General features: G+C 45.0%; 7 protein-coding genes across 9 annotated transcripts; 3 read left to right on the forward strand and 4 right to left on the reverse strand.

The window, feature by feature from the left end:
• Positions 1 to 1,948: 1,948 nt before the first annotated feature.
• On the reverse strand, positions 1,949 to 5,575 carry LOC108087729 (DNA-directed RNA polymerase III subunit RPC2). The gene is made up of 2 exons (XM_017185249.1): positions 4,620 to 5,575; positions 1,949 to 4,566 (listed from the first exon to the last, which is right to left on the reverse strand). The coding sequence occupies exons 1-2, from the start codon at positions 5,500 to 5,502 to the stop codon at positions 2,036 to 2,038; spliced, it is 3,414 nt and encodes a 1,137-aa protein (XP_017040738.1). The 5' UTR covers positions 5,503 to 5,575; the 3' UTR covers positions 1,949 to 2,035.
• Positions 5,576 to 5,794: 219 nt separating this feature from the next.
• LOC108087757 (GTP-binding protein 128up) lies at positions 5,795 to 7,322 on the reverse strand. Its single transcript, XM_017185287.2, has 4 exons — positions 7,152 to 7,322; positions 6,924 to 7,044; positions 6,031 to 6,871; positions 5,795 to 5,970 (listed from the first exon to the last, which is right to left on the reverse strand). The coding sequence occupies exons 1-4, from the start codon at positions 7,191 to 7,193 to the stop codon at positions 5,868 to 5,870; spliced, it is 1,107 nt and encodes a 368-aa protein (XP_017040776.1). The 5' UTR covers positions 7,194 to 7,322; the 3' UTR covers positions 5,795 to 5,867.
• A 219-nt stretch (positions 7,323 to 7,541) lies between these two features.
• LOC108087604 lies at positions 7,542 to 8,412 on the forward strand (the record flags this gene model as incomplete). Its single annotated transcript, XM_017185043.1, has 3 exons — positions 7,542 to 7,977; positions 8,074 to 8,202; positions 8,258 to 8,412. Coding segments are annotated over 3 exons (720 nt in total), but the record flags the coding sequence as incomplete, so codon positions are not given.
• On the reverse strand, positions 8,382 to 10,628 carry LOC108087755 (ADP-ribosylation factor-like protein 6-interacting protein 6). Of its 2 annotated transcripts, none has more exons than XM_017185283.2 (3): positions 10,139 to 10,628; positions 8,941 to 9,163; positions 8,382 to 8,877 (listed from the first exon to the last, which is right to left on the reverse strand). In XM_017185283.2, exons 1-3 carry the CDS (start codon positions 10,434 to 10,436, stop codon positions 8,775 to 8,777), a joined length of 624 nt encoding a protein of 207 aa, XP_017040772.1. In that variant the 5' UTR covers positions 10,437 to 10,628; the 3' UTR covers positions 8,382 to 8,774. The 2 variants fall into 2 exon arrangements, with proteins under 2 accessions (XP_017040772.1, XP_017040773.1); XM_017185284.2 differs by lacking the exon at positions 10,139 to 10,628 and adding an exon at positions 9,682 to 9,873.
• Positions 10,629 to 10,861: 233 nt separating this feature from the next.
• Positions 10,862 to 16,510, reverse strand: LOC108087720 (sister chromatid cohesion protein PDS5 homolog B). Its single transcript, XM_017185240.2, is given in 15 exon segments — positions 10,862 to 11,645; positions 11,704 to 11,994; positions 12,058 to 12,323; positions 12,382 to 12,461; positions 12,519 to 12,655; positions 12,709 to 13,554; positions 13,619 to 13,712; positions 13,773 to 14,036; positions 14,094 to 14,533; positions 14,535 to 14,836; positions 14,897 to 15,065; positions 15,125 to 15,332; positions 15,399 to 15,784; positions 15,849 to 15,952; positions 16,265 to 16,510. Coding segments are annotated over 14 exon segments (3,657 nt in total). The 5' UTR covers positions 15,930 to 15,952; positions 16,265 to 16,510; the 3' UTR covers positions 10,862 to 11,552.
• Positions 16,511 to 17,631: 1,121 nt separating this feature from the next.
• Positions 17,632 to 19,723, forward strand: LOC108087756 (metallophosphoesterase 1). 2 transcript variants are annotated; one of them, XM_017185286.2, is made up of 5 exons: positions 17,632 to 18,081; positions 18,154 to 18,263; positions 18,322 to 18,584; positions 18,679 to 19,159; positions 19,220 to 19,723. In XM_017185286.2, the coding sequence occupies exons 1-5, from the start codon at positions 18,056 to 18,058 to the stop codon at positions 19,405 to 19,407; spliced, it is 1,068 nt and encodes a 355-aa protein (XP_017040775.1). In that variant the 5' UTR covers positions 17,632 to 18,055; the 3' UTR covers positions 19,408 to 19,723. The 2 variants fall into 2 exon arrangements, with proteins under 2 accessions (XP_017040775.1, XP_017040774.1); XM_017185285.2 differs by having other exon boundaries at positions 17,633 to 18,081; positions 18,148 to 18,263.
• Positions 19,724 to 19,993: 270 nt separating this feature from the next.
• LOC108087609 (tyrosine-protein kinase-like otk) lies at positions 19,994 to 22,267 on the forward strand. Its single transcript, XM_017185047.1, has 3 exons — positions 19,994 to 20,491; positions 20,568 to 21,061; positions 21,264 to 22,267. Exons 1-3 carry the CDS (start codon positions 20,422 to 20,424, stop codon positions 21,996 to 21,998), a joined length of 1,299 nt encoding a protein of 432 aa, XP_017040536.1. The 5' UTR covers positions 19,994 to 20,421; the 3' UTR covers positions 21,999 to 22,267.
• Positions 22,268 to 23,012: the final 745 nt, after the last annotated feature.

The following is a 23,012-nucleotide window of genomic DNA, read 5'->3' on the forward strand; positions in this document are numbered from 1 at the left end:
TTATCCTAACAGTTAAGTGTGGAATGTTCTCTTACCTGATAAATTCAAGTTATTTATGACTTATGTCCAGCAGAATCTATACATTATGTATTTACATTTTTTTGAAATGTTTACTTGATACTAAGAATATTGTACTTAATAAGTCTTTCTAACTACGATATATATTCATTGATTTGAAATAATAAATTATAAGCCCTCAGCCAAAACACTTACTAAAGTAATAAAGGACAGCTTATCTCCATAAATAAACATAGAGCTTACAAAAGAGCATATGAACATAAAACTGCACCCCCTTTGCTGACTATGTAGCTAACATTTTCCTGTGGCAAAGGCTCTAGAAAACACCAAGAGTTCGCTAGAACAATACTGGCTGCAAACTTTACTGCCCCTTAATGAAAAAATGTGAAGGCGAGCCTTGCACTAATCCGCATTTCAATCGCAAGGTGCATTAGATTTCAATAGGTCCGTCGGCCAGAGGGAATGATATCCGGTGTTGTCAATCCGGAGTCCCCTTCCCCCGTTGGAAGCCTCCCAAAAGAGCAGTTAGACAACGCTTAACTTTCTGCTCAAGTGGCCAACACCCATTTAAATCTATATACATCTATTGCTATGCACACATCAACGAACCGCCCAGATAAAGAAGAGCAAAAAGCAAACTTTTGACAAATGGCCAAAATACATAAAGGCAAGCCAAAGCCGGAAGGTGGCCCCAGATTGAGTTGAGCTGTGTTTATGCACAGCGAGAAAATTATACTTCCATACCAACTTGTAAATATGCGAAAGGGTTAGGTGATGGATAAAATTTAAAATTATGAGATTTAACTTAACCATCATCTTAGTTATTCCATCCTATCAATCCAACTATTATATATAAAATGTGTCCCCATGAACTTTTTATAAGTTATTATTCTCTGTGTAGAACGGAACTAAATAGCCCCGAATAGAGGTGGCCGTACAAGTAGTGGGGATCGGTGGTGGGGTGCGAGGGGCAACCTTAAATTGTCATCCTTGTGCGCGCCATCGGTTCCTCCGCTGCTCCGCTGCTCTGCTGCTCCTTCTGCTGCTGGCAGCCTGCCCCGTTTGCTGTCATTGCACTGCATACGGCAACTGCGGATCCTGCGGAACAAAGGAGCAGCGGGAGGAGGCACTGGCACTGGTACTGGGGCTGAATGGAGGTGGCTGGGTCTATTTAAAGCTCGGGTCACTCGAAAGGACGCACAAGGACATTGGCTCGTGCGGGTGGCGGATGGCGGATGGCTGTGTGGCAAACAGTTCGCAGGTCACGTGCCTGCACCGCGGTGCATTGACCACGAAGACGTTGACACATCGCTCGCAATCTGGGTTGAGGCTTCACTCGAAGCCAGGTGACAGGTAATTGCCTCACGGGGCAGCAGCCAATAGGCAATACCGAGGAAACCAATAAATCAACGCCTGGCAATATCGTTCACTTGGCTTAACCCGTAGTCTGTTGAAGGAGCAATTAAACATCAAGTTGTTCAATTTTTATAAAAATACATAAATCAGGTTCTGATTTAATTGACAAAAAAAAAGGATTACAAGGGTTCACATCAAACAACAATTTTAATTCTCAACATCTTGCTTGCTTATTAAGCATTTTTTTCCAACACAATCATTGTAAATTAAAGCTAAGCTCCTGCCAAACAAAAAGCAGACAAAACTAATTATCCTTTGCGCCTTAAAAAAGGGATAACAGCACTGATTTAACGCGGCTAAGTCCCCTTTAGTTGCAGCTTAAAAGGTCCTGTAAGCGCACAGAACTCTGCTACATAAAAGCAACGCCTTTTACAGGACCTCGTTAAAATTCAAGAGGACTTTCTTCCGCTGACTTCGTTTGAACCTCTTCACTTTGACATTTGCTGTTTGCTCGCGGCAACCTTTTAAATATCTACGAGTATCCGTCGAATGCGAAGGGCAACATGGTGAAAGGTAAGCTAAATAAACAATTTTAATCGATTTACAGAAAAGAACTACATATTTAAAAATATTTTATTTCTCTTCAATCGAATCAATCTCGTTAATAGTTCTCTAAAATCATCTTGGGCACCACATTCATGCTGGTCAACTCCTGGAAGAGCAGCTTGCAGGCATACGGCATGGATATCTTGGAGACATGAGCCGACGACTGGCAGAAGTGGCACCAGGAGCAGTAGGCCAACCTTCCGCAGGTCCTGCAGACATCCACCTCAAAGGCATCCGACGAGATCATCAGACGCTCCATGATTAACATACTGGCTCCGTAGGAAATGAGGCAATCCCGCTCCATTTCACCCAGACGAAGGCCTCCCTCGCGACTCCTGCCCTGCGTCGGCTGACGGGTGAGCACCGCCTTGGGTCCTCGCGCTCTGGCGTGCATCTTGTCCTGCACCATGTGCTTCAGTTTCTGGTAGTACACGGGTCCCGAGTAGATGTACGCCTCCAAAGGAGTTCCAGTGATGCCCGAGTAGAAAAAGTCCTTGCCCACATAGTTGAATCCATGGCGCTCCAGCTCCGCCTGGATGTCCTCCACTTTGGAGCCCCCGAAAGCAGTTCCGTAGTGAAACTTGCCCTCCAAGAGACCAGCCTTGCCGCCCAGCAGCTCCAGGGTTTTGCCCACCGTCATCCGGGAGGGGAAACCATGGGGGTTCATAATCATATCCGGGCAGATGCCAAAGTCATTGAACGGCATGTCCTCCTGTTCGACAATCAATCCAGTCACACCTTTTTGTCCGTGCCGCGAGCTGAACTTGTCCCCGATCTCGGGAATGCGAGTCTGGCGCAGCAGGATCTTGATGAGAAAGTCCTCTTCCGCATTGGCGGAGACCATAACGCGCTCTATGTAACTGGGCTCGGGTCCTTTGTAGCTGATGGGCACTGCGGTGTACGGAACTTGCGGAGATTGACCCTGCAGGGGGTTCATCGAGGTCACCGCCGGCATCTCCTTGTTGATCATGATCTGCTTGTTCTGAACCTGCTCGCCAGGAGCCACAATGCCATCGGTGTCCAGGACGTCGTGCTTAAAGATCACCTTGTTGGTAAGAGCATCCTTTACGGGTCCCATGATTCTGTCGAAGGTCTGATTCGCATAACGCTTAACTGTGCATTTGGAGTTCTTGTAGACCAGGCAGCGTCCATAGCCGCGATCTATTGAAGCCTTGTTCAGGATAAGGGCATCTTCGATATCGTAACCAGAGTAACTCATCACAGCCACCGTGGCATTCTGACCAGCTGGCAGCTTGTCAAAGTTGGTCAGCTCAATGGTCTTTGACTTCACCATTGGCGCGTGTGGATACACCAGATTGTACATCAGCGAGTCAATGCGGTTCTTCTGGTTGTAGCCAATCATTCCCATGGCCTGCTTACCCATAGCGCACTGATAGGTGTTCCTGGGACTCTGGTTGTGATGCGGATAGGGCACCAAGCCCGCACAAACTCCTAGCAAGGTAAACGGTTCGATTTCGAGGTGGGTGGTGCGCTCCTCAATTTGATCTTCGTTCCAGGCAATAAACGAATCGTTCTCTTCGTTCACATCTAGATACTCGATTAGTCCATCCAAGAGAAAGTCGTCGAACTTGCGAATTCCACGGTTCAGCTCGTCCAGATGATGTTGCTTTACCAGCGGTCGGCGATTCTCCACGATGACGTAGGGGCGGCACAAACGACCACCGTCCGTGTGGATGTAGATGCATCGCTGGGTGTAGGAAGTGTGCACCGAGACATAGCTGCCCATTCGACCCTTCCTGCGCATGTAGCGGAGGTTCCGCACCAGGTGCTTGTGGTTCAGGGTGAGTCCCAGGACATTACCATTGATGAAGACCAGAAAGACGTTCGGATTGTTGATGGGATTGCCGCTCACTTCCCGAATATCCTCGACGCCAGCGTTAAAGGCCACAATCATCACCGGTCGCTCCTCCACCTCGGTGGTAATGTGCGTCATCAAGGCAAGATTTTTGACCAGACCACAAGCTTCACCCTCAGGAGTGTCAGATGGACACAGCATGCCCCACTGACTTGGCTGCAGGGATCGCGGACCGGACACTTTACGAGTCTTCTCAAACTGCGAGTTCACACGCGTCATCATTCCCAGAGCGGATATGTAACTCAGGCGGGACAGCACCTGGGTGACACCAGCTCGTTCCATTTTAAATCGCTTGATGGTCCAGTTTCCAGAACTTATAGCAGATTCCAATCCAGCGGTGATTTGTGCCGCCCTCATGTGCTTAACCACATCGAACTGCGCTGCCTTCACTTTGGGTATGTTCTTGTCCGCTATGGTTTTCAGCTCCCAGTTCATGCGCTTGAACAGATCCTCGAACATCATGGAGAGCAGGGAGCCAGCCAGCTCCAGTCGCTTGTTGCCATAGTAATCTCGATCGTCAAAGAGCGTTTTGTCCAGCTCGGCGGCCATGACACGGCGCACCATCATGGACACGTAGATGGCCTTCATTTGGAAGTTGAAGTTGTCGACGGGCACGTGAGCCAGGATGGTTGTCAAGAGTAGTTCGCGTGCTTCCTCTGAAGGAGTTTTCGTGGTGGCACTCTGAAAGCGTTTCACTACCAACTTGGAGCCTATAAAATAATAGATTAATATAGGATTAACTTAATAGAGTAGCCAAACATACCCATGTACTCCAAAGCTCTTTGCTGAGTGTAGACCTTCAAGTTATACGCATCCAACAAGGATGCACCGAACCTATTTTGCGACTTGGTGTCGATGCCGATTAGTGACTGAATCTCCTGATCAGAAACCACTCCCAGGGCTTTGAAGATCACCACAATGGGTATGTCGTCCGTCATGGAATTGTGCTTTAAGTAGTACTTTCCATGTTTGCTCAAAACCAATGTGCGGGACTTCTTCTCATGCGTGGAGGAGGTCACCTGGCACTGTACCACTCCATTAAAATCCTCTGTAAGCATCTTGTTCCACGACAACTGCTCCTGAATGAGGATGACCTTCTCTTGGCCGCGGACCACAAAGTAGCCACCAGGATCCAGAGGGCACTCGTTGAGTTTTGACAACTCGAATTCAGATTTGCCGGTAAGCGCGCAATTGGAGCAGCGCAACATGAGGGGCATCCTGCCAATGAGCAGGTTGTTCCGCTTGATTCGCTGGGTGCCACGCGTGTACTCGATGTCCACGGTGATGGGAGCGGAGTAGGTGGTGTCCCTCAGGCGACATTCGTGGGGAGTGGTTGCCTTGGTTATATTGAAGCCCTCATCGATGTCAGGTTTGCCCACCCGAACGTCCAGGTACTTCAGATAGAACAGGGGATCGGCTCCACTTGTCACCAACTCGTTGGCCTTCACAATCTTCTTGATGTCAACGTTGATGAAGTGATTGAAGGAGTCGATGTGCTGCTTCACAAGTCCCTTCACTTGCAGAAATGCCGGCACCAGTTTCCACTTCTCCGACAGCGGCTTAATGGGCATTGACCAGTCCTTGCTGTCACCGGGTTCCCAGGCGGTGGCATTCACATTGTGATCCTCCATCTTCAGCTCCACCATTCGGCTTAATTAATATTTAAATTTAATTTAAAACGAAACTAAACAAAACAGCGTGCACTTTGGGCTAGTGCTGGAAAACGTATTTCGAACTTAACAGCACTGTTAATGCAACAGTTAGCCTGATAGTGTTGGCAATTTAGCTTTTTTTGACGTATTAAGCGGGCAAAAATATTACCCCAACTAATAGTTGTAGTCTTCTTTTAGTGGACACTTAGTTACTTTGTTTAAAAATATGTAACAATCCATTTTTTAATCCGCAAATTTAAAAAGAGCAATGAAATTCAAACAGAACTAAAGCACATTCGTTTTTTATTTCCAATAAAAAATGCCATCAAATAATCAAAGTGTTTTCGTTGCCACAGAGTCTAAACCTTCTTCACAATCTGGACGACATCCTCGTCGTTGAGAACATGCTCGATGCCCACTTTCTGGGGTTGATGCTTCACGGATGAACCCCAGACCAGCGCACTAAAAAGAAGTATAAATTTAGAAATCAAACGTAGTTAAAAGAGTAGCATGCCAACGTACTATTTAAACTCCTTTGCGATGGAGCGATGCAACTTGTTGCAAAAGTCCTCAATGCTGGTGCGCTCGTTGTGGAGCACCACGGGTGAATTGTAGTCGGGCAGCTGGCCCTTGGGCTTCGTGTAGATTCGCTGCAGCCGCAGGTATTCCCACATCAGCTCCAGCAGATCGTCAAAGTTCCAGTGGTGGTGCGCCGAAATGGGCACGCAGTGCGGGATCTTGTAGATTACGTCCAGCTCCTCAATGGAGATCTGATCGATCTTATTCAGCAGATAGATGCAGGGTATGTAGATGCGGTTGCCCTCGATCACGTCGATTAGGTCGTCACTAGTGGCATCGTATCTCAGCGTAATGTCGGCATTGTGGATCTTGTACTCCGATAAAATCGTTTTCACCAGATCCGCGTCCAATTCGGATTGCGGAACCATGCAGTTCAGGTTGATGCCGCCCTTGTCCTTCCGCTTGTAGTAGATATTTGGCGGTTTCTTGTTAAGCCGGATGCCAAAGCCCTCCAACTCGTGCTCCAGCAGTTTTTTGTGACCCAGCGGTTTCAGGCAATCCAGCACCATGAAGATTAGGTTACAGGTTCGTGCGACGGCGATCACCTGACGACCACGACCTTTGCCATCCTTGGCGCCCTCAATGATTCCGGGCAAATCGAGCAGCTGGATCTTGGCGCCCTTGTACTTAATGCATCCCGGCACAGTTGTCAACGTTGTGAACTCGTAGGCCGCCACCTCGGAATAAACTCCAGCTAAATTGGACAGTAAAGTGGATTTACCCACGGATGGGAAACCCACAAAGCCCACCCGGGCATCTCCTGTCTTGGCCACCTCAAAGCCAGCTGAAAAAGAGATTTATCAGAGACTTGATGGGAGTAAAATAATAAAACGTACCCTCGCCGGTTCCGCCGCCGCCTCCTTTGGGGGAAATCAGCTCGCGTCGCAGCTTGGCCAGCTTAGCCTTCAGGAGACCCAAATGCGCCGAGGTGGCCTTATTCTTCTGGGTGCGGGCCATCTACAGAATAACCAAGAAATCCGGTGATTTATGGGTATCCAGGGGGGAAATGAAGGGGTAAGACAGGTTAGTTTCCGTAAGATTGGCTGCTGTTCTGGCGACCTCACCTCCGACTCGATGGCCGCGATTTTCTCCAAAATTGTGCTCATGGCTGGCTGGCAGTTAAACGCGGTTCACTTGGCTCAGGACCAGTTATCAACAAATATGCATGTAAAAATAAAAATATAAAACTCTCGCGTGGACAGCAGGAGCGAAAGTGTTGCAAAGGAACGAAGAGCATTCCAGCGTTAACAACACTAAGTTATTTAGTATATTTATGGTATCTCTTTGCATGGATGAATGTTTTGGTACAATTTAAAGTACATAAACTTAAGGGTCACACTGATTGGAACAAAGCCGTTACTTTTCGTATTTGAAGAAAATGTTTTCTAAAGGTAAAATAAAAAAAGAGGACCTCTAACTAAATAATAAGTAAATAAATTATTTTTAATTTAATTTTCGTCCGCCTAGGCAAGCCCCGCACGCCCCTGGTCAACAGCCAGGCCAAGTTTAGGAACCAACTGTCCAGCAATGCCTCGCAGTTAAATTTCAGCTTTCCAACGGCAGCTCAACTTATGCGCAAAAATAGTAGTAGCCAATTGCGGCAAACTAAATTAACAGTCTGTGAGAAGGACAACAAACTAAAGTACGATGGATTTGTCGAGGAAGTGCCCAAAATCCGGCCTAAACACGAATTTGTCTACGTTCCAACTCCACAAACCCTGGACAAATCTATTCGCAACGTTTCAGTCAAAAAGGAAGAACCAAAAGGGTTTCCAAGCTCTCCAATGTCCAAGCCAGGACGAAACCTAATTAGCTTAGTTGGTCGTGTAGACTTCTGTCTTAAGACCCATAAAACGTATCCGGACATTAACGCCTTATGGAATGTTTACGGTGAAGTAGAACTCTTATATCAAACGACTTAAAAATAGTTTTTAAAAATATATAATTAGTTTTAAAAAAGTAAGATTCTAATTTAAAAAATTTCAGGTCAACTGTTGCGCATTATTGTAGGAAAACGAGAAGAGCACACTTTGCTTGTGCGAAACGAAGGTTCAGGACCCATTCTGCAGGGAATTTATTACGACTTCGAAGGGATTTTAAAAACCTTTAGTCCAGGCATGCTGAATATAGCACTAATTACAATTTTAAACCAATATTGATTTATTTGCAGGCTGCTTTGTTCATCTTGTGGGACGTTTCATCGGCGACAATCGGTTGCAAACATTCGCAATCACCCAGGTAACCAATATAAACTGGCAGCAACAATTTATGCGCATTGAAAATGTGACGACATATACTCTGATGCAAAACAATGTGCATAAGTAATTTTTATTTTAGTAAGTTTTCCATATACAGTTCTCTCGCGATTTATAGGCCAGGCTGTAATATTTACTATATTAGGTATGAATATACGAACTTCAGTTTTTGAATCCAAGCCTATAATCAACATCGAAATGTTTCACTTTGTACTTTTGTAGTTACGAAATAATGAATAATTTATAAATTTTGTTAGTAAGCAACTTATGAATGTTGTACTTAGGAACTAAGTTAGCTTCAAAATGCTCCACTGATAATTCTCTCCAGGAGCGTTGTACATTTACAAGGACTACAATAAATACAAATTCAAAATGAGTGGATTAAATCTAATACTGGTGAACTTATTTGACTATGTGGAAGGAATTGGGATTCTACGAGAACAGATCACAGTACATAAAGACAGTGACCAGAAATCCGCAGAAGAGGGCACACAAGTAGCCCAAATGCAGCGAGGCAGCCTTCTCCTCGCGGAAACTACATATTAAAGAAAATCAATGTTAATAGGGCACAATGAAAGGTCAGTTGTCTAGAGCTTACCGCTTCTTGGAACGCGGCGAGAAGGGCGAGGGCGGATTGACGCCGGGCACTGCGCTGTCCAAGTACACGATTCCGTAGGCGAACCCGGCCACCAGAAGGCCACACAGCAGGGGACTCAGCCTGGAGCCCAGCTGGTGACTGGTGGCCCACTCCAAGGTCTCGTTCCAGCGACTCTGCATCTGGTGGCTCAACACCTGAATGGAATCGCCGCTAATGTATGGCACTGCGAAGAGAACACAGAAAAGTCATTAGTATCTCAGTTTGAGTGTCGTTATATTGATTTCCGTGTTATCAGTCTTGGCCCGATAAACACGTCAAAAATAGGGTTTATACATAGGGTGGGTCCAATTTATCAACTACAATTTTAATCTATGAGGAAATCTAAGCATTTCCCCATTAAGTCTATTGGAATGTGCCAATAAGATGCTTAAAATAAATACATATGCAAGATGTATAGTGCGAGTAAAAATAAATGCATTCAGCCCGTTCAATTAAGCAAATAAATACCAAGGCCGATCCTTTATGGATTTCTTTTTATAGATTTTGTGTGCTATTATAATTAATTGAACCAAAAATTTATTCCTTATAATTTGTAAAGAATACAAGGTTTGAAGTTATTGACATCATTAAATCATTTTGTATCCGAGCCACCCTAATGCATAACCTGCAGTAAAAGAACGGCTAGATTGCTGAACCGTCAGAGAAGCAAAATTCGTTATTTTTCTAGCGGTATTGCCTTACTTTTATATGTATTTATGTATGTATTTGTCGCGTGAAGAAAAGCCCACCGCTAAATACCGTTATGCTGAACAAAGACGAACACTTAATCACCGTAGGGCAAACAATTAACTAACTAATCACTCTTTGCTTAAAAGACGAAGCGACTAATCACTCTCAGCCAATTTTAAGGTGAACGCGTATGTATGCAAATGAGAAAACTAAATGCGCAACAAACAGTTTGCCTTCTCTGTATATACGTTTATTTATTTTTTTCCTATTTTGGGGGGCTGTTGCAGGGGGAGCAAACACCGCTATGAGATCACACGAACTTCAACTATTTATAAACGAAAATATATAAACAAAGCGAGTAAAGACGACGTCACCGCCAACAATTGCAACCTTGAATTTCCACCCCCGCACTCAAGGGGGATAAACAAATAAATAGAAATCCGATAAAACCACAGTATAACCCACTTACTGGTTAATATGACGCTTTTGTAGCCAATAATTAGAAATCCAAAGAGAAGGGCCACTTTTTTTAACCGCGGATCAAAGGCGGTCACCACGCCCACTCGCCCCTTTTCTGTGGGTTCAGGAACGCCCACGTAGTGCTGGAGTTTTGGATGCGAAGTCTTTGGCGTAGAGGAATATATCCGTGCGTTCGGCTCCCCAGTATTTAAGCTTCTAACAGCGACTGAAAAAATCCCATTGGTTTTGTTTTTCTGCTGCTGCCGAACCGTGACGTCACATTCATCACCCATTGGTTCCACCTGCATTATGGTGCTTTTGCCGGTGTTTGTTAGCTTCGAATTAGCGTTTATTGTTTGGAAAGCCGCGGGGAACACGATTCACTTTACATTTACAGCGACAATTGTTGATTTAATTCACAAAACTACAATAACAACAACAAATACGTCACACCCCCGAAAAAAAAACCAAAAACAAAAAAATGCAATTGGAACTAGCGATGGACAAAGAATCAAACGTTGCACATTAAACTATCGCTTAGCCTATCGATAGTTCATTGTTGATCGGCGAATTCAGACTTGGTTTAACCCTTACCTTATCAAACGTAACTGTCTTGAACAAGAACTACAAGATACGAAAAAGTTTTTCAGTTCAGATACTTTCTGAAGAGTTTAAGTTGATTAAGGTTTAGCCTTCTGAAAGAGAAACTAAATGGTGATAAAATGCTTCGATCGACATTTAAATAATAATCATATGTTTATTTGTAGTTGAAAAACAGTAATAATAGTTAAATATACAGTTTTTAAAGTTAAATGTGTTTAATTTTCTTGTATCTTTGTTATCTTTTTAATCCAATTCTTACAACATTTGTAGTTTTCTGTTTCAATACATTTACAATGCATTCTTGTCGATTATTATGAATGATGTATTTTATATTAACTAAAATTTAACTGCGATCATAGAAAAGTTAAGTTTAATTTCTTAATAAGGCTCTGTTTACGTTTTCATTTCTTTACTCCGTATTTCAACTAATCCGCGATCCTTTAATTATTCGATACACAATGAGGTCTACAACTAAAGGTAATCAATGCATCTGACAAATTAAAAGATGTTTAACACGTTAAAAATGATAAATAATTACTTTCACAGAAATGTGGGTAACAAATTTGACGACACTGTCCGATTTTTGTTTTTTGGTCTGTCTCACAATTGAATATTTTACAGATCGGTATGCAATAATGAATAACTGAAACTCCGGGTGTTGATGTGTGATCGGCTTGGTGTAGGTATTAGGTAGTGACGGTTTAACAACTATCGTAGTTCCTCCTACGTCTTAAATATTTAGTTAACTTAGGCGCCTAGTCTAATCGTAACTAAACTAACAAGTATGCGCTCGACCCAGCTTCTTACTGCGCCTCCGTATCTTACGATTTGGCTGAGGCGGCTCCCGCGCGCGTTCTTTTGGCCATGGGCTCTGTGGTGTCAGCCGCTCTGATGTTGTCAAACAAATTATTCTCCTGGAAGAAGTAATAAGTATAAGCCTCATATTTATTATATTACGAGTCTTCAACTCACCTGCGGATTCTCATCATCCAGGATCGACGGTTCCGCCGGTCTCTTTGAAGGTGCTGCCGCTCGGGACGTCGTCATTGCCGTTGTGGCTGCTTTGCTCGTGGACTTGACTCCCAGCGTATACACGTCCAGCGGTATATAGACCTCGTTGTTTTGGAAATTCGCAACGGCGGGCTGTTTGTAATACATTTCTGGCAGGGCCAGCGGCATGGAAAATGTACTCGTGTTGGCATCAAATGGACTGAATTTGGAGTCGATAATGTACATGGCGAGATCGCAGAGCGCCCACATTTTCTGATTACCGAAACGAACGAAAGTTTTAGAAAGAGTAAACGAGGCAACGATAAAGAGGCTTACATAGTTATCGCGCTTGTCCGAGCCCTGACTGAACTCTCGGTGCTTTATCAGCTGCAACAGTTGCTTGTAGAAGCTGTGGACAAACGATTCCCGTTTGGCCATCAACGGCTCCAGTACGAAACGCAAGCACTTCTCCATTTTGCGCAGCTGGACGTAGTCCTCGTGGTTCGTGAAGCGAGGATCGTGGACCAGCACGGGAATCGCAAAGGCCAGCATATAGTCAGGTAGAAGGTGCACCGATTGTGACTCCGTTGAGCTGTCGGGAGCTGAAAGACAATCATTAACAAATTAAATTAAAAACAAAAAAAGAATTATAAAATTTACATGTCATAGCCACAGTCTTAAGATATTCCCGACGTCTGTTTACATCCGACTCTGCATAGTGACGCACCAGGTCTTGTAATCTGTTGAAAAACAAGGTAATCATTCTGCGTAGGCCTACCATTGACTAAGCAACTCACTTTCTGTCAGATTCTAGACCAGCCAGCACATAGAATCCCATGAAGTCCAGGGGCAGGCAATTTCTGGGCAGGCTTCTGCTCAATCCCTTGTGTAGTTTTCGAGCAAAGATTTCTCGTACCTCGGGCACCGGATCAACCTGTTGGAAATGCATAGTTGGGATGTCTTTGAATAATAAGTCTCCATACTCACCATCAGCTGGGAGAGTTGCAAGTACTGCTCGGCACTGTATTGATCGCCAACGCCTTTTTGTTCGCACACCTTGAGCATGGCGCATGCAGCGCCCAGTCGCAGCCAGGATTTCTCGGCCCCGCACAGGCGGTTCTGACCGAGGAGATCGCCCCGCTGGTTAACGAACGCGGCCAGCATGCGGAATGTCTTCTGGGCGGCGTGCTCATCGGTGCGGAGACCCAAAAGCCAGCGGGCCATAGCTTTAAGGGCATCCAGCTTGCACAGCGTATCCAGCGGCAGATCCTCCTGGGCACACCACTCGCTCTCCTCGGGAAGATCGCAGTCCCGCTGCGCTGGAACCTCCTGGATGAGTAGCTCCTTGACTATGCGACGCGCAATCATGTTCTTAATGGGCGTGAGAAAGGCCTGCGGCATGTTGTAGGCGATATGTCCCAAGGTCACGATTTTGGTGCGCTGGTGCTCGCAGTTGGGCGTCATTTTCAGACGGAGTGTCTCGATGATTTCGTTGAATATGGGATGCACTGTCTGCGTAGTGGTGGAAGCGCTTCCGGCCCCGCCAGCTGCTCCATCGGTGGCCGCCGACGACTGGCTGTTCACGAAAATACAACGCACCGCGTGCTTCGCCTGTTTGGGAGTTCCGATCAGAGCGAAGTCCTTGCACACCGGAGCAAGCTCGTCGAGAATGCCCGGATTGGGGTCATCGATCAGTGGCTGATAGCGTCCCAGATGGGTGAGGCTCTTCAGAACTAGCGGAGCAACATAATCCTGCTCGTAGCCCAGCAGAGAAATCAAATGACGCAGCGACGTGTCGGTGAAAAAGTGAGCCGAAAAGACGTAGGAGAGCATCTGCAAGGGAATGGGAAAACTCAAACATCGTTCATGTCATGATTTTGCTTATCCAAAAACTCACGCTTAACAGCTTAAGTCCGCGCTCGCCCGCTTCATGACGCGAGATGCCAATCTCCTCGCACATGGGGCTTCCTTCAATGCACTGCTCAATGAGACTGAACAGAAAGACAAGAGGTGTTAATCTGGGATTAGGAAGGCCCTGGCTGGCGGCTTACCCAATAAGCACGCCAATGGATTCTTTGTCCACCATCACGGATGCCACGCGCTCGATTAGCATCTTGACGGTGTTGTAGTACAGATTCGAATGGACGTGGGCGCCCAGCTTTTTTAGCAAGACCCCCATGGTGTCGGCGCACTCCCGGCAGCTAACGTCTCGCTTGAGCACAATGTTGATGCAGCGCAAAAGCTGAGCATCCTTGCGCAGGTTGTTGCTGAACTGGGTGAGGTATTCTGCCGCTTTCAGGGGATCCGGCAGCAATCTGCAACGACACAGTTTTGGTTACCATTTCTTGGGGAAGTTTTCTTACGAAACTCACTTGGTAATGTTGGCCTGCTTGGCACTCAGCTGGCTGAGAACACGCGGCGTAAATTCCTTTGAGTGGTGAAGCTTAATCCAGTCGCTGACTGTGTTGCGGGTTTTCATTTGGTTTTTCTGCAACTCCACGAAGGCCTTGGTGGCGTTGGCATCCAAATCGCCTAACAGGTGGTACAGTTTCTTCATACGCTCCTCGGGAGCCAGTTTGTAGGGAACAAGGCAGGTGATAAGTAGGCGTTCCACAAGGAGGCGGTCTTCTAAGCCCACTTTGTAGTATCCGTGCAGTATCTTGTTTTTGATCCAGTCCACTCTTACTTTGAGCCCGGTACTCAGTTCGTTGGGCTCGCATATCGCTCGTTTGTAGATGTATGCCAGACCGTTCATAGCGTCTCTACGAATCTTGTACTTCTTATCCAGCGTTCGTTCCCGAACGATCTCCAAAAAGTTCGGGCGCTTCGAGCACCATGGTGAAATCGCGCTTGGCAGTCTCCACAATGGCCATCACCACTTCGTGGCGCACAACTTCGTCCGGATCGTGGTTTCTCAGCCGCAACTTCTCGGTGATGTCGGCTTGCAGACTCGGATGATTGAGCAGAAAGTGCATGGACGACTGGACGCACTTGATGCGAACTGGCTCGGTGATGTCGCAAAAGCGACCGAAAAAGATTTTCAATAGGCTCTGGTACTTCTTCGACATCTGCGAGTCCTTTTCGGAGAACATGCGGGCCAGTAGAGTTGTTGCCTCTGCGGGAAAAATACGTTCATCAATATGTGAAAAACAGAAGATAGTGTTGAATTACTGACTCAGCCTTTCAGCATCGTCGGTGGACAGCAGCTTGTTCTCCAGTTGGGGCAGCACAGAGCACAAAAGGTCCGGGTTGATGCGATTAAGCTCATATATGATATCGTAGATTTTGTTTGTAATGGACAGTTTTGTGTTTGGCTTATCCATAACCAAAGCACGGTTGAAGAACTATTGATAAGAGATTGTTTAACAGAAAATTGGAAATCAAAAGTTAAACGAACTATTACCATTTTGATGGTGGACTCCAAAGCATCTCCTGTTTTGGTCAGAAGTTGTTCGGTGAGTTGGCAGGCAAACTTGTTGTTCGATTTGTACGGCTCCACAATGTTAATAAGTATAAGGTCCAGCAATTCCACCGAAAGATTATCGGCTTCTGTGATTAAAGGACTCAGCACGTCCAGAAAAAAGTTAGTAACTTTTGCGCTGTGCTGTTCACTAATGGAATATAATAAAGATTATTTATTAGGATGTCTGTAAAGTCAAATGACTAGTTCAACTCACTTGACAATTTTAAAGATAGTGCTGAACAACTCCTGGAATATCTCCTGGCAGTCCTCCAGTTCAAAACACATATTAAAAGACTTGACAAAGGCCAGATTCTCCAGAAGATAAAAGTACCGTTTGAAGGAGGGATCCCTTGGATCCTTCAGTCCATGCAGTTGCTTGATGAAAAACTTAAATATAGTTTTGATTTGATCTTGCTCTTTGTAGGGCGCCTCTGGCGCATAAACTCGCAGGACATCTGCCACGCAGCAGGCGATCAAGAGTTGGACATCGCGGGAGGAGTGCTGCATGAAAAAGTCATCCAGCAGATGGAGGGCCAAGGGGATGTACTGCTGATAGAGATTGTCGTCCTGGTCCATGGTCTGCAGCACATTAGCGAGGGTCTGTGGGCAGACATAAGGCATTATACATGAAAGGGATTTTATGATGGGGTAGCGAATTACTCACCTTGAGGCGCCTTATAAGCTCATCCGTGCCCAGATCCTCGACCAGCGGTCTACAGCCAGTGGGATACACGATGTCCGCCATCCTCACCAGCTAAGGGAAGTTACCTGCAAGCCAGGATTCAAGGATTCAATGGCAGGTGCAACAACGCCGCGTAATAACAACAAATAAACGCGACCCTCAAAATAACATTGAAAATTCGGAGGGTGGCATCACGCACACACAAGCACGTAGCCCCACAAACACGGACACACGCACACTGGCACCCACGCACACACTCACTGGCAAATATTGTGCAGTGTTTTTTTCTTTTAGCAAACAAATAGCAAAGAGCTCGCGAATTTCTCCGCATGCAATCTGCAGTTACTCAATGTTTTATGCTAATCAACGGCGCAGTTTTCTGGTATTTGCAATCTTACTTTTCACAACGGGCAGGCGGCGGCACAATTTTTGGCAATTTTGCAAGCCGCTGGTTATGATTCTAGTCTTAACGAACGGCTCCTGGAAATCACTGCACTTAGTAAACGACTGTGGTGGGTATATTTATACACATGTTCAACCGTTTGCTTTGTTTGGCGGCGCCGATGTTGTTAAAAACGGAGAAAACTGTGGAGCATTTATGCGGAGTGGCACGCCATTAATCCACGAACGGAGCCTTGCCAGAGTTTGAGCGAAAGTGTGGCCAGTTGTTCCTCCGATTATTTCTCGATTGCAGTGCAGCTGATGCACGTGACCAGTGATGCCAAAATTTTTTCGAAAAAAAAGGACAGATTGAGAAAAAAAAACGGGAAAAATAGAATGAAAATATTATAAAAAGGATAAAAAAAAAAGGACAAAAAGTTTTTTTTACAGTAATTTTATTTTTTATTATTAAAATAATAGTTTTAAGGCATCTTTCATTATTTTTCCTTCGTCATTATTGCTGTCCTCATAAGTAGGCATGGAGCCAATTAATTGGAGAGACTTTTCAGGCAAGTTATAATTATGACAACATAATTTATGACGACGCAATCCAAATCTCAAGAAAGAACACATGTACATACATGTATTTATAAGCGGTAAGCTTTTGAAAATATATGTATGTATATTTACCTGTTTGCCAAAATGGCATTTAATGAATCTACCTCCAAACGGTACCTAATTTTGGTTTTCACCAAGTTTACTTGGCTAAAAACTCTCTACCTCAGCATTGTAATGAAAGCAGACTGAGAGGTCCTCATAGGGGTTGTTGTCTGCAGAATCCCGATACCTCTTCCCTTCTGACCAAAATGTTGAAATATTTTCAATATCTTCCCAATTTATTAGGTGAATATTGGAATATTGTGAAATTATTTTGCTTTTAATCTTAGAATTTATTGAAAATATATTTAAAATAGGCAGAATTTACCCTTTTTGAAAGTAAATAATATTAGATTTTATAAAAGGACAGATTTCCGGATGAAGAATCTAAAAAAGGACAGATTTCAGGTATGCGGATGATTTTCAATTTTTTCCGGATGAAGGGTTAAAAACAGGACAGATCTGTCCGGAAAAAGGACAAATTGGCATCACTGCACGTGACGTGTTGTTGTGGTCAGAGATGAGAGGAAGCCATGTTTTCTATCGAGTTAAGAAAAATATCCGCATTAGTAAGTCAATTTAAATATATTTTGTTTCTTTTCTTCAGGTCTTCTAATCTAAATGATAAAATGGTTTGGTAAAAATGCAGTTGTTAATTGTTTTACAACTATAGCCACGCTGTCATCTCTAGATTGGTTTGTTGTGCTTGGCAAACAGCTGTGGCGTTGCCACATAACCACACTGAATGCAAAAGGGCAAACATTAGATAAAGATAATTGCACAATTATTGGCACCTGCAGCCGGCAAACGCTGTAACGGAATTTCGCGCGTTCAAAAGCCGATGGCGCGCATGGCAAAAACGCCGGAGGAGAAAGATGAAGAGCTGCTGACTTTTCATGTTTTGTTTTCTAATCCAATTAAGCGTGTGCCCTGAATTTGGTGATGACCCGCCGGTTCTGGCCAGTTGACCACCGCCCGTTGCAGCAGCTCCACATTCCCGAAACTATGAGCAGACTTACGTAAATATTGCATGGTCAGTGCATATTTAATTATAGATTATGCGTATACGCAATGTAAAGCACTCGCATTTCTCTGAGGACAACCGAAAGTATTAATTAAGCAATTAAGTCGATGTGGAATATCAAGGAATCATGGCTTCTCTGCGCGTAGTTAATAGGTGAGTCAAAACAGTAACATCAACAGTAAAAGCAATCCATGTAATCCCCTTTGTAACCCTCGAAAGAAACAGACTAGTGTGCCGCGGCTTTGTGGCCCTTACTTTGCTGCTAGTCTTCTTCAATGAGTTCATAGTCTACTATATGGCTCAGTCCAGTTGGCAGCCAATCGATTGCAAGCTAGGTAAGCTGTACCCCAGTTTATGGACATAATATACCCACTAACCTGATTCTCCATTTAGACAATTGCACGCGCCTGCTGCTTATTGCTGATCCCCAGATTCTGGGAAACTCCTACGATCGCTCCTCGCACAGTCCTTTGGCCAGGTACGATTCGGATAGATATCTAGCCAAGACCTTCGAGCGAGCCCTAGCCTTCACGCAGCCCCACATCATCGTCTTTCTGGGCGATCTGCTTGACGAGGGCAACATAGCAACAGCCCAAGAGTATAAGCAATATGTGCAGCGATTTAGGCGCATATACCAGAACAAGAAGTTCAAAAAGGTAAGGGAATCTTTTCAAAGAGCCAAAAATATCAATATTTGTAGGACTTATGTTTAAAACCTGACAGTTTTCCATGATCTCTGCCTTTTTTCAGCGAGTCCATGTGCCGGGAGACAACGACATTGGCGGCGAGAATGGCGACTACATATCCAACTCGAACCAAAGGCGGTTCGAGAATGAATTCATGAGTGAGGACCTCTTCGACTATGACAATCACTTGCGTTTCTTTAAGATCAACCGCATGCTGCTGGACTTTACCAATCCGGATAGGGATAACAATGCCGATCGGCTAAGGATTGGCGTCTCGCACGCTCCTTTGCTGATTGGCGGCGGACCCTTGCTGAGGGCCATTATCAGCGACTTGGACCCACATATCATTTTCTCGGGGCACTGGCACGAATCGAGAATATTTATTTACCCCTCCACCAAGGTGATAAACTTTTATGAGAACGCTGTAAGGCACTTCGATCTGAAGGCCTTGAAGGAGCAGGAGCATAGCTATTTGGAGATAATGGTTCCCACCTCCTCGTACCGCATGGGAAAGTCTAAAATCGGCTTGGGCTATGCGGTTTTAGGTGAGTACTTAGTACGTTAAAAAAGTTTTTGTTAGATCTAACTCTAAATCTGACTTTTAGAAAACTACAACCTAAGCTACACAGTTTTGTGGCAGCCAAATCGCTTCATCCTGCTCTTCACCTACGTCTTCTGGGGACTATTTGTCGTCTGCGGTGCCGTCGTCTTCAAAATGATGACCCGCTGCCCATTCCGCGTGGCCAAAAGGCAGACGCTCTACAATCGCGTCTCGACCATACCTCAATTTTAGACTGCACTCCCAATTCCTCACGGACAATAAGCCCAAGATTCTCTGTAATTGCTCGAATGTACCAGTCAAAATGAGATTGAAATTGTATTTATAAACAAGTAGATCATAATCTGATAGTATTGTTTTGTAAGCTTTACAATTGATTGTACATTACCTAACCTAAAACGAATTTTTAGTTCAAATTAGGAAGTAAAAGTATCCCGTGTCCTCCATATCTATTTTCAAATTGCGCATAACATTTTTGTTGGCTTTTGAATTGTATTTATCTTAGCAATGCAAAATGTGTTGTTCAAATAAAATCAGGATGTAAACCAAAGTTGAATGTTCATTACTGCAAGTTTCTCAACTGCTACCTTTTTCAGCATTGCCCTTTTAAAAGGTAGTAGGTTTGTTTTTAGTAGTAGATCCAGCAGAGACGCTCTTTAGGAACAGTTAACGGACTGGCGGACCCGATGAGACAACCTTATACTTATTCCACCATGGTTTTTAGTAGTAGATCCAGCAGAGTCGCTCTCGTCCATGGTAGAATCAGTGCAAGGTTCATTTAACGTACTGACGGATCCGACAAGACTACCCCATATTTATTCTACCATGGTGCGAACTGTGCGCCGGCTGGCAGCGTTAAATTAGCCCTGTGCGGCGTCAAATGAGTTCTGAAACCGAACGCGGAAGGTTGTGCCCTCAGAAAAGATACAATTTGTGGGTTCCCCGAAATCGAGTCGCTCGAAAGATCCCCGGGCTCTGCGTCTCCGGCAGGATAATAAAGCGTGACGCGTGTGCGTAACATAAAAATAACCATAAAGCAAATGCTCTCCACTCCGGGTGGAATAAATGAAGTGAGGTAAAGTGAAGTGAAGCAAGGGAAAGCCAGAAACAGAAACCGACGAAGGCAAACGGCGGAATTCCTTCAAAAAATCGGCAAATAAACAAGAAGAAAAGAGAAGCACACACCGGTTTTGTGCGAAAGAAGCGAAGGAAGTACGAAGTGAAATCAAAAGAATTCTTCGCTTCGAAATGGGGCTGAACGGAAGACGATTGTTCAGCTGCGGCCTGGGATTCTTCTGCCTGATCTTGTGCTCTTACGGTGAGTTGTTAAATCTTCTGGCTGACTCATCTTTTCTCATTTTCATAACTCCTCCACTCCTCCATCTGAACCACAGCCGCACCCTTATCTTTTGAGGATGTGAGCATCGCAAGTGGTCTCCAATCCGCGATAACCATCAAGGAACAGAGTCCTTTGCAACTGCCCTGCGACTACCAACTGCCGGATGAGTATCTCCAGAAGAACAGCGTCGTTCTGCGCTGGCGGAAGGACAACAAAACGCTCCGCCAAGTGGAGCTGGGCAGGACGAGCGGCACCACCAGCGAGCCCCAGTTGGAAACCATGTTGCGCGAGGATTCGCGAGTGGCTTTGAGCAGGGACAGTGGTTCCCTGCAGTTCACCAGTGTTCTGGCCAGTGATGCCGGCCAGTATCAGTGTCAGCTGGTCATCGAGGGTTCCGTGGCAGCCAGTTCCTCCAATGGAGTGGTCACTGTTATAGAACAACTCAAGTTCATGCCGCAACCCACGTCAAAGAACTTGGAGCTGGGAACTCTCAGTAAAGTTCACTGCAAGGCGCAAGGAACACCAGCTCCACAAGTTAAATGGATGCGGGTTAGTAGTCATTTATAAGAATAATGCTAATCCCTTAATTTAAAAATTCAATAAGAGATTTAATTAAATCCAATACTTGAATACTATGATAATACCAAATTTCAAATCTACAACAAAATAGTTTTAGTGCAAACCAGAACATCCTTTATTTTCCACCGTTATTATAAACCCCTAATTAAATACTTAAATCCTATCCTTCCAGGAAACCCAGCTACCTCTACCTGCGAATGTGACCGACCAGAATGGCACGCTGATCTTCAACCAGGTCAGCAACGAGCAGCGAGGTCAGTACACCTGCATCGCCTCCAACAGCCAGGGTCAAATCAGTGCCACCGTGTCCATCAACGTTGTGGTGGCCCCCAAGTTCAGTGTTCCTCCCGAAGGACCCATTGAGGTGTTGGAAAGCGGGACAGCCGTAATCCACTGCCAGGCAATAGGGGAACCAAAACCCACAATTCGCTGGGACAAGGATCTCACTTACTTGAATGAGAACAATACGGATGCGGATCGCTTTTCGGTGATGGAGAATGGAACGCTGGAGATCCGGAATGTGCGACCGGAGGACGAGGGTCGGTATGGCTGCACCATTGGCAGCAGTGCGGGATTGAAGCGAGAAGATGTACTGCTGGTGGTGAAGTCCAGTAAATCTGCCTCAAACTCGATAATCACCAGGATAATCATAGTGATCATCTGTCTGGCCTTCCTGTACTTTGTGCTGGTGCTGGGCCTGAAGGTCTGGTACCGCTATCGCCGTCACCTGGGCAAGGTCCAGTTGGAGGACGGGCATGCCAATGGACCCACCGATGGCCAGGAGCACGATCACCAGGAGAACGAGCCCTGCCTGACGGAGGCCAACTCCAGCAAGAATCTGAAGAGCAAGCTGAGGGAGAGCACCATCCTGGAGCAGGAGTCGCAGGTGGCCGATGATATTGTGTGAGGAGGAGGAGCAGCACTTGCCCTCCGGACACCCTTGTCTGCCACTTTCCATGATCTCGGTCACGTGCCCCTCGAGTGTTACTCCGTTTTGTTGTTGAGAATCAAAAAGGAACTTGTGAAATCCAACGGAAATCTATTTGTATTTATATTTATCTAGTTTATGTAACTATATGTATTTATGCATGTGTGTGTCTGTGTGTATATATCCCATGTACAGTTATTTTTTAGTAGAATAAATATTTTATGGCTCTCATAGAGCCCCATTTTATAGCGCAATCGTTTCAATCTCCTGTTTTCTATTTTTTCTGTTTTTTTTTTTTTGCGGCAGGGCGGGCTCGTAAAATTCCTACGCTCCACCATCATAAATTCGTAGCCCACTTGGCACTTGGCCGTAAAGCCCATGGAGCCCGGATGAGTGTTCCACAGCTTTTTATGCGCTTTTTATGACGAAGGCAGCTCGCATCGGATGACGAAAAACTCCGCTGCAAAAGAAGGGCAACCCCCGATAAAAAGGTCGTAAAATAGCTCGACATTCTGGCGTTTCTTCGCAGGCAGGGTTGATTTCCTTAAATGAATACAATGAAATTACCTCTGTTTTTTGTTGTGTTATAAAAATGCTTATTAATTTTTTAGATCTGAAAATCAAAAACCCAGGATATAATAGGAGAAAGATCTTAAATATTTAACCTGTCGTAATAGGGAACTTTTTCCTTTCAACTATGATGACTTTAATGGTATGTTGTACTTCTTCCTCCTGCATGTTCATAGTTCATCTGCTGTGGGCATCATCAAGTGAATTCCCCACAATTGCCGACGACAATTTCTTTCCAATTGCCAGCGTCTGCACTTAATCGCTTCATTTCCATTTCCATTTCCATTTCCACTGCCATTTCCACTGGCATATTCAAGCCCGTTCAGGGCTTCAATCGCAATTGCCCGTGCGTTTTATGCATATTTTATGGTTTTTTATAGCGCTCGAATAAACAGTGCACATCAAAGGCGAGGGCAATGGTAA

Source organism: Drosophila ficusphila, unplaced genomic scaffold, assembly GCF_018152265.1.
Source record: "Drosophila ficusphila isolate 14025-0441.05 unplaced genomic scaffold, ASM1815226v1 contig_414, whole genome shotgun sequence".
Lineage (NCBI taxonomy): Eukaryota > Metazoa > Arthropoda > Insecta > Diptera > Drosophilidae > Drosophila > Drosophila ficusphila.

What these genes read in the sequence shown, in the direction of transcription:
- LOC108087729 (XM_017185249.1), bottom strand. Translation starts at nt 5,502, where the DNA reads ATGGTGGAGCTGAAGATGGAGGATCACAATGTGAATGCCACCGCCTGG. An exon ending in AAGAGCTTTGGAGTACATGG is followed by an intron (nt 4,567 to 4,619) that starts GTATGTTTGGCT and finishes ATTATTTTATAG; the next exon opens with GCTCCAAGTTGGTAGTGAAA.
- LOC108087757 (XM_017185287.2), bottom strand. Translation starts at nt 7,193, where the DNA reads ATGAGCACAATTTTGGAGAAAATCGCGGCCATCGAGTCGGAG. An exon ending in CGGCGGCGGAACCGGCGAGG is followed by an intron (nt 6,872 to 6,923) that starts GTACGTTTTATT and finishes TCTCTTTTTCAG; the next exon opens with CTGGCTTTGAGGTGGCCAAG. An exon ending in ATCGCAAAGGAGTTTAAATA is followed by an intron (nt 5,971 to 6,030) that starts GTACGTTGGCAT and finishes ACTTCTTTTTAG; the next exon opens with TGCGCTGGTCTGGGGTTCAT.
- LOC108087755 (XM_017185283.2), bottom strand. Translation starts at nt 10,436, where the DNA reads ATGCAGGTGGAACCAATGGGTGATGAATGTGACGTCACGGTTCGGCAG. An exon ending in CAAAAGCGTCATATTAACCA is followed by an intron (nt 9,164 to 10,138) that starts GTAAGTGGGTTA and finishes TTCTCTTCGCAG; the next exon opens with TGCCATACATTAGCGGCGAT. An exon ending in TCGCCGCGTTCCAAGAAGCG is followed by an intron (nt 8,878 to 8,940) that starts GTAAGCTCTAGA and finishes TTTAATATGTAG; the next exon opens with TTTCCGCGAGGAGAAGGCTG.
- LOC108087756 (XM_017185285.2), top strand. Translation starts at nt 18,056, where the DNA reads ATGGCTTCTCTGCGCGTAGTTAATAG. An exon ending in GCCAATCGATTGCAAGCTAG is followed by an intron (nt 18,264 to 18,321) that starts GTAAGCTGTACC and finishes TTCTCCATTTAG; the next exon opens with ACAATTGCACGCGCCTGCTG. An exon ending in AGAACAAGAAGTTCAAAAAG is followed by an intron (nt 18,585 to 18,678) that starts GTAAGGGAATCT and finishes GCCTTTTTTCAG; the next exon opens with CGAGTCCATGTGCCGGGAGA.
- LOC108087609 (XM_017185047.1), top strand. Translation starts at nt 20,422, where the DNA reads ATGGGGCTGAACGGAAGACGATTGTTCAGCTGCGGCCTGGGATTCTTC. An exon ending in CCTGATCTTGTGCTCTTACG is followed by an intron (nt 20,492 to 20,567) that starts GTGAGTTGTTAA and finishes TCTGAACCACAG; the next exon opens with CCGCACCCTTATCTTTTGAG. An exon ending in CACAAGTTAAATGGATGCGG is followed by an intron (nt 21,062 to 21,263) that starts GTTAGTAGTCAT and finishes CTATCCTTCCAG; the next exon opens with GAAACCCAGCTACCTCTACC.